General features: G+C 39.8%; 1 protein-coding gene across 6 annotated transcripts in view; it reads left to right on the top strand.

The window, feature by feature from the left end:
• Window positions 1-12,806, top strand: part of USP15 (ubiquitin specific peptidase 15) — a 132,578-nt gene that overhangs the window by 19,120 nt on the left and 100,652 nt on the right. For all 6 annotated transcript variants that reach the window (XR_006680041.1, XM_004700490.3, XM_004700489.2 and 3 more), the window contains exon 3: window positions 2,266-2,396. Coding sequence is in view for 5 of the 6 variants with exons in the window: in XM_004700490.3 (XP_004700547.1) it covers window positions 2,266-2,396 (131 nt within the window). In the remaining variant the exon portion in view is untranslated. The remainder of the gene's footprint in view (window positions 1-2,265; window positions 2,397-12,806) is intronic.

Below are 12,806 nucleotides of genomic sequence, written 5' to 3'. Positions count from 1 at the left end.
CTGTCTCCTTTCCCCCATGGTTTCTTTTGATTGTCCCCCCTGGTGAGGGTGGGGGGCTGCATTTATGTCTCGATCATTAGGGTCGGTTTTCCGTTTCTTCACTCTTCTTCCCACCTTCCCCCTGCCCTCCTGATATCTCTACTCCCATTCCTGTTCCTGGATTCCATGTGTCGTGAGCTCTTATGTCATCTGTTCCCGTGCTATGATCCGGCTTAGCCCGCAGTAAATGGCAGTACTAGGGTCATGATAGTGGGGGGGTGAGGAAGCCTCAAGGAACCAGAGGTGTTTTGTTTCATCGGTGCTTTACTGCACCCTGATTGACTCATCCCTTCCCTGTGACTCCTCTGTGAGGGGATGTCCCATTGTCTACAGATGGCTTTGGGTCTCTGCTCTGACCCCTCTCATTCTCAACAATATGTTTTTTTTGTTTGCTTGTTTGTTTGGATCTTCTGATGCCTTGTTACCCGATCTCAGCGACCCCTCATGATCGCACAGGCTGGTGTGCTTCTTCCATGTGGGCTTGTTGTCTCTATGTTAGATAGCCCTTTGTTTAACTTCAGGCCTTTAAGACCCCAGATGCTATATCTTTTCATAGCTGGGTACCATCCACTTTATTTACCACATTTGCTCGTGCACCCATTTTGTCTTCAGCGATCGTGCTGGGAGAGTGAGCATCACAGAATGCTAGGTTGTTAGAACACAGTGTTGTTGCATTGAGGGAGGGCCCGAAGTTTGTCCACAACCTCAGTGTATTGCCATATAAATTTATGTCCATGGACCAATACCTCTATTTTTATGAATTAATGTATTAACATATGTACATACCTTTATCCATATCTTTGCTTCGTAGATCCTTCCTTTGTTTCCTTTCACCCTTCTCCTGCCCTACCATCATGTTCGCCCTACTTCCGCCTCTTAGTAATTGCTCTCAGCTAGATTGCTGTTGCTCCATCAGCAACAGAATCTCTACGGCCTTGTTGTTGATTTTAATTCCCTGGTTGTTCCCTGTCTATGGCGTTGTTTGCTCACTGCTTCCTCCCCCACCCCTTTCCCCTCCCAGTCCCTCCGGGACCACCAGTCCCATTGCTTTAATTGATCTGAAAATTCAAATAAAGGACCAGATAACAGTCTCAAATTAGAACTATGATATATAAGTATAAATCAAACTAACAATTCTATATCTCTGGCCTGCCCTACACTAAATTTTTTAGTTTAACTAGAAATTTGGAAATGGATCATAGAATTAAAACATTGCAACTGCTACCTTGTGGTAGTTACTTAATCTGTTATCAATTTGAGACTTATGAGTGAAGGGTGGAGTTTACCTGGCATCAGGTTGCAGCTTGATGGCCTCATTAGGAGGCACAAAGGAGATAAATAGGTCAGTGGAGGAGCAATAGTCTCTCATTCTCTGCGAGACATTTCTGATGAGAAACCACATGGAGCTACCCTGGTACAGCCAGAACCCTCTGGAGCTAGAGGAGCCACATGGAGATCACTGCCAACACTGGAATGCTTACAATGCTACTGGATCCACAAGACTTCCCACTCACTGGCCTGTGACCTTCCTGCATTCGGCGTCATTGCATGTGTTTCGTGAATCTGAAGAGGACTCTCTAGATTGATATTAGACATATGGGCTAATATCAGACTTATGGACTTGATCTGGACTGAACTGGGATGTTTTCTCAATATTCAATTGCTCTTGTTTATAAAGCACTTCCTTATACACATATGAGTGTCCATGAATTTGTTTCTCTAGTCTACCCAGACTAACACATACCTCCATTCTGTATCTTAGAAAGAATCCAGATAAGGGGTATTATGGAGTAATAAGTTCATTCACAAGATATCCTTTTATTTTTCCATTATAATTCCTAGTCCATGTGCCTTAGAGTCATTGTAAGAGTTTACTGAGTCGATTCTGCATTTTCTCCTCAGACGATGTTAGGACATCCACTGTTAGCATATGGAATTATATTGGAAATATTTGGGAAACACTCTTCTCCCTCTAAGAACACAATAAGAAAGTTTATCTTTTTACATACTTGTTATTTGACGTTACACATGGAAACTTCATAGAGCAATAGCTTACTTTGAAATATATAGGTCCAGATTTAAATTTCTGTTGAACTTTCTTCAAAATTGCATTATTTTAAATATTTAAAGAAAACTAGCCTTTATGAGTTTAATTTATAATGTTCAACCAAAATCCTTACAGTTGTGTACTTTTTAATGTATGGAGTTCATGTTTCCTTTTTGCAGATGGGGATGCACAGTCACTTAAGGAGCATCTTATTGATGAATTGGATTACATACTACTGCCAACTGAAGGCTGGAATAAACTTGTCAGCTGGTACACATTGATGGAAGGCCAGGAGCCAATAGCACGAAAGGTATGTTTTAAAAGTAGCTGGATATAATTAATATTTTTCTTAAATACCTCACATTTTACTATTAATGCAATGAAGAGTAAAGCTTTGCCACGTATTTGGGAGAAAAGGACCAATAAAATGGCATTTTACATTGTGGAATAATAATAAAAGGCAATAATAGCTAGCACATGTAAAGAGTGTACTGTATTCTCAGCTTTGTTTAAAGAACCTTAGTGGCACAGTGGTTAAGCCCTTGGCTGCTTCCTGAAAGATTGGTGGTTCAAACCTTTCCAGAGGCTCCATGGGAATAAAGATCTGGCCATCTGATTTCCCATAAAGATTCCAAAACTGAACTCATTGCCATCGAGTCAATTCTAACTTATGGAGACCCTTTAGAAGAGAACTCCCCTGTGGGTTTCCAAAACTATAACTCTCTACAGGAGTAGAATGCATGTCTTTCTCCAGCAGAGCAGATGGTGATTTTGAACTGATGACCTTGTAGTTAGCAGGCCAGAACTAAGCCACCAGGCCTCCTCCAATAAAGATTGCAGCGAGCAAGCCCTGTGTAGCAGCACTGCTCTGTCACATGGGGTCGCTGAGTTAGCCTTTGCTGTAAGTACATTGCATATTAATCAATATAAACCTCATGGAAAACTGAGGTAAGTTTATCCCCATTCTACAGGTGAGAAAATGAGGGCAGAGAGATGAGACTTTTAGGGGGTTTGCAGACTCACATCAGGATACAAACTTAGGCAGTTTGGCCCTGTTTTTTTTTAACTACTTGGTGCACTTCTTATTTGATGAAACTATTTCAAAAATTATAAAGTAACTGCAAGTTGAAGTAATTACACTTTGCAATATGTGTTTTTATCATTTATATTTTATAGCCTTTATTTTAACATTAGAAACATTAAATAGTACTTTTTCTTTATTCCTTTGAATTGAATCTTTTATAAAAACTGAGGGCTAAAATGGTAGCATATCAAAGATGAGGGAGCTTCATATGGGAAAATATAATGAAGAGGTAGGGAATTTTCCTATGAACTTTTGAAGCCCCATGGTACATTCTTTGTTTATATAAGAAGCTAACCTTGAATCTTGCTTAAGTAGATGGTAACTATGCCTTTGATTTACTTTAGTTTAGTTTGGATTGTTAATTTCATTCAGTCTTTTCTTATGGCCATTTTGAGTAGTTCCTCTCAGCAATGTTGTTGCTAGCTGCCCTCCATTAGCACTGACTTCTAGTGACTCTATGTGTTATAGAGTAGAACTGGTGCAATAGGCTGTATTAACTAATCTTTTTTGGAAGCATTTTACTGGTCTTTCTTCCACAAAACCATGGTGTAGATTTGAGCCACTAAGCTTTTAGGTTAGCAGTCAACTATTAACTACTGTTACCCAAAGTCCTTGCAGAAATGCTAGCCATAAGTAAAATTGCTTGATTGTTTTATTTGTAGTTGCCTGCAAATTGAGAACACTCAGTCCTCACGTATAGCTATGGTTAAGTCAAGCAACCAGGTTTTTACACGGAATTAGCATTATGTGAACATGAAGGATGACTGGGCAATGCAGAAATGCCTTAGTGCTCTTTAGTGTGCCGCAGGACTGGCAGACAATGGGCCCTCTGCAGCAGATCTGCCTTTTCATTCCTATCCCACCACCTCTGTCTTTTCACTCCTGTCTCTTCCTCTTCCCTTACTGCCATCTCCACCTCTGGTACCCCTCCTTCCTCCTTATACTCTACCGGTGTCTTCTTGCTCCTACTCTCTGAAGCAGATCAGGAGTTAGTTGGAGTAGGGGAATTGGTGCTAGAGGACAGCTCCATGGAGCCAAACAGGTCACTAGCTAGGAGGGGGACTTAAGGTAACTCCTAGGAGCTAATGGGGCTTTCCGCTCATGGGCTCAGGTTAGTATGGGAGGAGATTCATGAGGGAGGGGGGATTACGCTATGAGTTACTACTATACTGGGATCACCAACCCTAGTGATGCCACTGTAGCCAACATTACTTTCACTCACACCTTGTTATTTGTTACTGTCACATGTGGTCCTTAATGTGCACAATAGACATTTTGCATTGTAATTAACATGAAATGTTGAATAACAAGATAATTAATATGTGAGGAGAAGGTGTGTTAGTCCATGTAGACTAGAGAAACAAATTCATAGACACTCATGTGTATAACAAAGAGCTTTATGTACAAGAGCTATTGAATATTGAGAAAACATCCCAGCCCAGTCCAGATTAAGTGGACTTCCAACTTATGGAAGTTCCATATTAGCCCATATGTCCAATATCAATCTATAAATTCCTCTTCAGACTCACGAAACACATGCAATAATGCTGAATGCAGGATGATCACAGGCCAGTGGGTGGAAACTCTTGTGGATCCATTGGCGGTAGAAGTGTATCTGCGCTGACAGGGGATCTCCGCGTGTTTCCTCCAGCTCCGAGGTTCTAGTGTAGTTCCATGTGTCTTGTCAGCTGCAGTGTCTCCCAGGGAGTCAGCGTGTGTCCCCTCTCAAGCAAGCTATTTATCTCCTTAGCACCTCCAAATGAAGTCATCAAGATATGCCCTCATTGACAGGCTAGACTTCACCCCTTCACTCTGAATCCTCAAATTGACACCAGATTATTTAACTACTACAGAAGGTATATTTCAGCTAGTTGAAGGATACAGCCTATTTGCTATACAAACACTTAGAACAAATTTATTCCTTGGATAAAAGCAATATGGAACATCTTCAAATATGTTAAATTCTATTTTTTAATTAATTGGTGATTTTTTAAAGTGTAGTACATTATATGGTATAAACATTCATTATAATCCAACTGTTGTTTCATTGCCATTAATACTTTCAAGGGTTCTTATTTAGAGTTCTGGAAACCTGTGTCTGAGAAACAAACTTAAAATAGAAAAAGAATCATGAACAGTTCATGCATATAGAAAGAAAAAGGTTTTAGAAATATGTTTCCTGTTCTTAGCAGCCACTGAGTTAGACACCAACTTTGACAACTCCCCTCACAACAGAACAAAAGGCTACCTGTTCCTGTATCCTGCTCATGATTGGTTGTGATCCATGGGTTTGCATATTGCTTGATTTTTATTTTAAGTAGTTCAAAGGTTTTTCTTTTTAGTCCATCTTAGCCTGAAAACTCTGCTGAAGCATTATAATAGCACACAAACTTCCCATGCCAGACAGCTGGTGGCAGCACATGACGGACATTAATCTAGGAATCAACTCCAGTCTTTTGTTTGGAAGGCAGGAAGCCCTGATAAGCTGCTAGAGGACATCAAGAACATCATTCAAGAAGAAAGCAAAAGGTCATTTAAAGACAGGGATGAAAGAAAAAAAAGTAGATGTCCGAAGAGACTCTGGAACTTGCTCTGAATCATAGAGTAACAAAGCAAAACAGAAGAAAGGATGAAGTCCAAGAGCTGAAGAGAAAATTTCAGAGTAGCTCAAAAAGATAACGTAAAATATAATGAAATGTGCAAAAGCCTAGAGTTTTTTTAAAAAGGCAAGAACATACTCAGCATATCTTAAACTAAAAGGGTTTTTTAATGTCAGTTTTGAATGATTCTATGGACAAAATATTGAATGATTCAGGAAGCATCAAAAGAAGGTAGAAAGAATAGATAGTCACTGTACCAAAAAGAAGTAGTTGGCATTCCAGCATCTCAAGAGGGAGCATAGGAACAAAACCGGTGGGATTGAAGGAAAATGTTTAAGCTGTACTGAAAACATTAGCTAAAAATAAGGCTTTGGGAAGGATAGAAATGCCAATTGAAATGTTTGAACGAGTTGATAAGCAATGGAAGCGCTCATTTGACTATGTCAGGGAAATTGGAAGATAGCTACTTGGTCAACTGACTGGAAGATGTGTGTATGTTCCCATTTCAAAGAAAGGTGACCTAACAATGCTGAGTTGCTGTGAACCAATTGCTGTATCCTTGATGTTTTCTAATCTTAGTGTATAGTAACCTGTTAACTTTCCTAATAAACCCTGTAATTGTGAGTATGAGATCTATATTTGTGCCCATTCCAAAGAAAGTTTATTCAACAGAATGCTCATTGATATGGCACACAAGTAACATTTTGCTGACGATCATCCAGCAATGGTTGTTGCAGTACATGGTCAGAGATTGCCAAAAGTTCAGGCCATCTTCAGAGAAGGATGTAAAACAAGGGATATGATAGCTGCTGTCAGATAGATGCTGGTGGAAATGAGAAAATAACCAGAAAGATGTTTACTTGTGTTTTTTGAGTATGCAGAGATCTTCGACTGTATTATTCATAACAAACTGTGAATAGCCTTCAGAAGAATGGGAATTCCAGAACACTTCATTGTGATCATGCTCACAAACCTGTACATGGATCAAGAGGTAGTTGTGTGAATACAACAAAGGAATAGTGCATTGTTTAGAATTGGCAATGGTGTGTGTTAGGGTTATATCATTTTATCATACTTATTCAATCTATATACTGAGAAAATAGAGAAAATGGACTAGATGAAGAGTAAGTCGGCATTAGTATATAGAATGGATTATTTAACTCGGCATCTGTGAAATGCAGATGACACACCTTGCTTGCTAAAGTGAGGAAGACTTGAAGTCCTTGCTGATGAAGATTAAGGATTGCAGCCTTTAGTATGGATTACAGCTCAGTGTAAAGAAGACCAACATCCTCGCAACTGGACCAAGAGGTAACATCATGATAAATGGAGAAGAGGTTGAATTTGTCAAAGATTTTGTCTTGTTTGTGTCCATAATCAATACTCGTAGAAGTAATAGTCAAGATATCTAATGACCCATTGCAATGGGTAAATCTGGTGCACAAAATCTCTTTAGAGTATTGAAAAGCAAGGATGTCACTTTGAAGACTCAGGTGTGCCTGACCCAAGCCATGGTATTTTCAATCACCTCTTATGCATGTGAAACTTGGACATTGACTAAGGAAGACCAAAGAAGAATCTGTGCATTTAAATCATGGTGCTTGTGGACTGCCAAAAGTAGAGTCAAGTTTATCTTGGAAGAAGTGCAGTCAGAATGTTCCTTAGAGGTAAGGATGGCAATACTTTGGCTCATGTAGTGGAGAAGGGCATTGTACTTGGTACTTGGTACTTGGTAAAGTAGAAGACAGCACAAAGGAGGAAATCCCTCCTTGAGATGGACTGACACAGGGGTTACAACAAATGGCTCAAACATAAGAACAACTGTACAGATGGCACAGGACTAAGCAAATGTTTCATTCTATTGTACATAGGGTCCCTGTGAGGTAGAACTGAGTCGATAGCACCTAACAATACTAACAACATAACAGCAGTAGTAACACGCAATAATTTACAAGAGCGTACACTTGTATGCTGAACAGGTGAGAGAGGACATTTATCAGTACACCTGTAAGCATTACTATATAGATTTAGCAATGCATATTTCATACATATATTTTTGTATGTGCTGATACAGATGCAGGTATATGAGGATGTCACAAATATTAATATAAAATCATAGAAACCTTTATTAAATCAAAATGTGAAGCTGTTGTCTTTTGACATATCTTTATCTCGGTTTATATGCTTCTAAAGGTGTTGTTTCCATCTTTCTAACCCTTTCCTGTAGAATTCTGTTCTCTTCGATTTCACCATGTCAGAAAGGTGCTTTCGGCATCCTCAAGGTACTCAGATTGTGTTCCTTTCCAATGTTCTTTGAGTTTTGAAGAACAAAAACGAAATTTGTAGGGACATGATTAGGGCTATAAAGTTGGATAGGATAGGTAAGGCTTCCCAATGAAATTTTGTAGGACAGTCTTTCTACCCTAGAAGAATGAACACAGATGCCATGTCTTGATAGGACAAAAATTAAAAAAGCTTGACATAACTTCCTATGACATTTTCTTACAGTTGCACTTTTCTGTTTTCTTAAAATTTCTAGTAAGCCCTGGTGATCATCCTGTGTCCTTAAGAAGATCTAACAAGATTTTTGCCCCTGAGAAGTCCCCCCAGAATAGTCACCATAACCTTTTAAGCTTATATCTCTTTTTTAATGTAAGTGGCCTAGCCACTCTAAAATTTTTATTGGACTTTGCTGGCTGGATTAGATTGGTAAATCCAAGACTCATTCCCTAGTATGATTCATCCCATAAAATCATCTTTAACTTTAGTATACCTTGAAAGACTGATGAAAAGATCAATTCTGTGTACAACATGGTTTTTTTTAAAGTGTTTTTTGTTTTTGTTTTGGGGGGCTTTTTTTGTTTTAAGACACCCTAATGCGACTGATCTAAGTGTATGACTGAGAAGACTTGTAGACAGCGATTACAGATTGCAGAGACATATTCAAATGAATTTTGTTTAGAATTAACTGACATATGTATAAGTGATTACCCTAATAGCAATACTTTAAAACTTAGCCTCATGTAGTAAAACACACAGAGGACACAAGTTATGCTTACTTCGTAGCCATACAGATCACTTTGAGGGACTGAGACACTGGACTTGAGGGTTTAGGACCATGGTCTCAGAGACAGCTAGGTCACTTAGCATAACATAGTACATAAGGACAATTGTCTACATCTTCTGTGAGTTGCAACTTAGGTCTTAAAAGCTTGTGATCAACAATTTAAGGTATATCTATTATTGTCACCCTGTCCAGAGGAAAGAAGAGTGAAGATAATGCAAGTCCAAAGAATTAGTCCAAAGAACTACTGGACCACAGCCTCACCTCCACTACTAGCCTGATAACAGAAAAACTAGTTGGTATCTAGCCCCCATTATTAACCTTCTGATCAGGATAGAAGGACCTGGCTATAGTGGGAGAAAAAATTACAACACAATTCAAAGTCTTAAAAAGACCAGGCTTACTGGTCTGATAAATACTAATAGAATCCCTGAGGCTGGCTTTTAGACACCCTTCAATTCTGGAACTGAACCTGCTCTTGTATAGACCTCTATTCTTTCAGCTAAAGAATATTGTTCCAATGGGAACAATAACACCAGGGAGGTATGCATTCCTTAGAATGATCAACCATGTGATGTCGGAAGGGGAGCATTTACCCAAAAACAAAGTCCAAAAAGCCTTAAGGTCAGGAGAGAGAAGCAGATCGAAATGGAGAGCACAAGGATGAAATGGAAAGCATGTTGCTACATTGAAGGGGTTGCTGCTATTGTCACAAAAGAGAAAATGTACATACATTGTTGAATGGGAAACTGATTTATTCTGCCACACGTGTTTTAAAAACAAATAAACATGATCCTGTGTTAGGTATTGACAAGCTTTACCAATATGTCGTCTACAATATACTGGAAGGTAAAAAATAGATCTAATGAACTCGAGATCTAGCTTAAGGAGATTATTGAAAGAATGTTAAAAGCATTTCTTATTTTCTTTTACTCCTTGTAATCAGCTGTATGAGGATATAAGCTTTAAAAAACCAAACCTATTGTATCTAGGTGATAACTCATGACCCTATATGTTAAAGTAGAACTGATACATATTTCCAAGCCTTTCTTTTGCAATGCCACTAGGTGGGTTCAAACTTTAGGTTAGTAGGAAAGCACAAACTATATGTACCACCAAGGGACCTCAGGCTAAAGAAAAGACTGCTGTGTTAAAAGGAGATAAGACTTAATAGTTTGGATATTTTCTAATGTCCCCAGATAGCAAATGATGCTAAAACTAAGAAGTGAACCTGTGTGAATGAATATCACTCTCAGGAAGGTATGGTTTAAAGTTGCAACTAAGGGTGTAACTTTAAAATCCTTTGTCCTCATTGGGTGCCCTTGGGTCAGGACTAACTCACAATGACCCTTATGACAGAAACAAGCACCACTTGGTCTTGGGCCATCATCACAATTCTTATGTCACGTTGTTATTATTGTTGTACAGACATTGTCGTGTCAGTCCATCTTGTTCAGTGCTTTCCTCTTTTTTGCTGCCCCTCCGCTTTACCAAGCATAGTCCTTCTCCAGGTACTGCTTCCTCCTCATAGAATGTCCAAAATGCATGAGACAAAGTCTTGGCATCCTTTTTATAAGGAGCACTCTCACCTTGCTTCCTCCAAGACAGATTTGTTTGGTTTTCTGTCAGTCGGTGGTATAGTCACTATTTGTATTAGACAGGCTTCTCTAGAGAAACAAAACCAGGACACTTAGGATTTTTGATAAATAGGTAGATATGATTTTAGATAGATAGATAGAGCACGAAGGAACATTACAGCTAATTAGTCCACACAGCAGTACAGAGCTCAGTTCAACTCACTTCCATGGAACAGTAAATATTCTGGAAGTCCAACTCATGAGGGCTGCTGGGTCCAAGATCAAGAAAGCAGAAAGCTGAGTCTTCCATAGGGCAATGCAGGCAGTCTGGCTACAGGCAGCAAACAGCAGGACGGGTCACCAACAGTCAGCCAGATGACAGTTCCAAGCTCAGTGATATTTACACCAGCAGCGTGAGAAAGCCGATCTCAAAGGAAGCTCAAGCTCCAGCGACATCCACGGGTAGTGTAGCTCACAAGTTGAGACAGACAACTAGCTAAGGCAGCCAGACACACTGGTCTGATCACCGGAGAGCAAGAAAGAGAGAGAGAGGTAGGGTGCATTAGTCCGGGTAGACTAGAGAAACAAATCCATAGAAACTCATATGTGTATAAAAGAGTTTTATATAAAGGATAATTGTACATTAAGAAAGCATCCCAATCCAGTCCAGTCCAAGCTCATAAGACTGATATTAGCCCGTATGTCTGATACCAATCAATAAAGCCCTCTTCACATTCACAAAACACATGCAATGACAACGAATGCAGGACAATCACAGGCCAGTGAGTAGAAAGTCTTTGGATCCAGTGGTGTTGTAAGCATCTCAGCACTGGCAGGGGTCTCCATGTTGCTTCTCCTCAGGGATGTCTCTCAGGGAATCAGCCTTGTCAGTAGAGGGTCTCCAAGGGAGTGAGTAGAGTGAGAAGATGTCTCCTCCCTCCAAGGAAGAAAAATAGAATTCTTAGAGAAGGCCATACCCACACAGAGGCTTCATTGTTTATATCTTGGTTGACTCGCCAGACACCACGCTTTCACTCGTAATCCTCTTAAATTGCTAACCAGATTATGTAACTACCACAAGGGGCTTGCTGAGCAATTTATCTCTGCCCTCTGATCACACTGTGACCTTATTAATCACACATGTTCCTATTCGCCAGGTTGGCACAATAAACCTACCTATTACACTATTATTCATGGTATATTCGGTGGTATGCATCAATTCTAGAGTCTTCTGTATTCATTATTCAGCTTTCATATGCATACCAGGTGATTGAAGATCCCATAGCTTGAAACTTGTCAGGTACAGGCCCCCAACAGTCGAACGAGTTCTTTAGGCTTGGCTTTGAATTGTGTTGTAAATTTTTCTCCCACTATAGCCAGGTCCTTCTATCCTGATCAGAAGGTTAATAATGGGGGCTAGATACCAACTAGTTTTTCTGTTATCAGGCTAGTAGTGGAGGCGAAGCTGTGGTCTAGTAGTTCTTTGGACTAATTCTTTGGACTTGCATTATTTTGTGATTGTGGAAAATAATAGGCAACAGGGCCCAGGGGCTCCTTGTGCCTATGTTAGGACCAGGAGAGAAGAATATATTGTCCAGTGGGTATATATAATGGGGCTTACAGAGTTTTCAAAAGGCATACACATCATTCAACAAACACCTAACATAATGAGTTATATAAATGGGTACCATAATGAACAGGCAATGAAAGGACTCAGGGTCTGGTGCTAGTTCACGTCAAAAGCCCCTGAGTCCTCCCCAAGGGAGCAATCTATGATCAGTATCAGCAAGAGACATCAGAAAAGGGTTTGCTCCATTTTACAGTGGGTTGGGCTGTGGAACCTGATAGCTCTTATATATAGATAACCTTTAAGTCTAATGAACAGCCAGATGATTCATTTTTCCCACTGCTCCTTAAAGGAGGGCTACTAGTTGGAGGGGTGGGAGTACATTTTTGGCCTGGAGAATGTGTATTTGAAAACATTTCTATCTCAGAACAATAGAGGTCTTTCTCAAAATAGGACTGATTTTCCATGCCTGTGGCTGCGAGCTTAGAAATAAGGCCAAATATACTCATCTAAGCCATCAGTTTCTCACAATCCAGTGTGTGACAGCCCTACAAAAAAGAAAGAGGCCTTGGTGGTGTAGTGGTTACGGATTGGGCTGTTGACCACAAACTCAGCAGTTCGGAACCACCAGCCACTCTGAGTGAAAAAGAGGGACTTTCTACTCCTGTAAAGAGTTACAGTTTTGGAAACAAAGGGGACAGTTCTACCCTCTCCTATAGGATTGCTCTGAGTTGGCATCTAATCAAAGGCAGTGAGAATTAGTTAGTCCTCAAGGTATTTGTTTTTTTTTTAAATCATTTTACTGGGGACTCATATAACTCTTATCAC

This window comes from Echinops telfairi, unplaced genomic scaffold, assembly GCF_000313985.2.
Source record: "Echinops telfairi isolate 266 unplaced genomic scaffold, ASM31398v2 ScPeMD7_2;HRSCAF=8, whole genome shotgun sequence".
NCBI lineage: Eukaryota > Metazoa > Chordata > Mammalia > Afrosoricida > Tenrecidae > Echinops > Echinops telfairi.
Note: the sequence above shows the minus strand (reverse complement) of the source record. Positions and strands in the feature narration are given on the sequence as shown.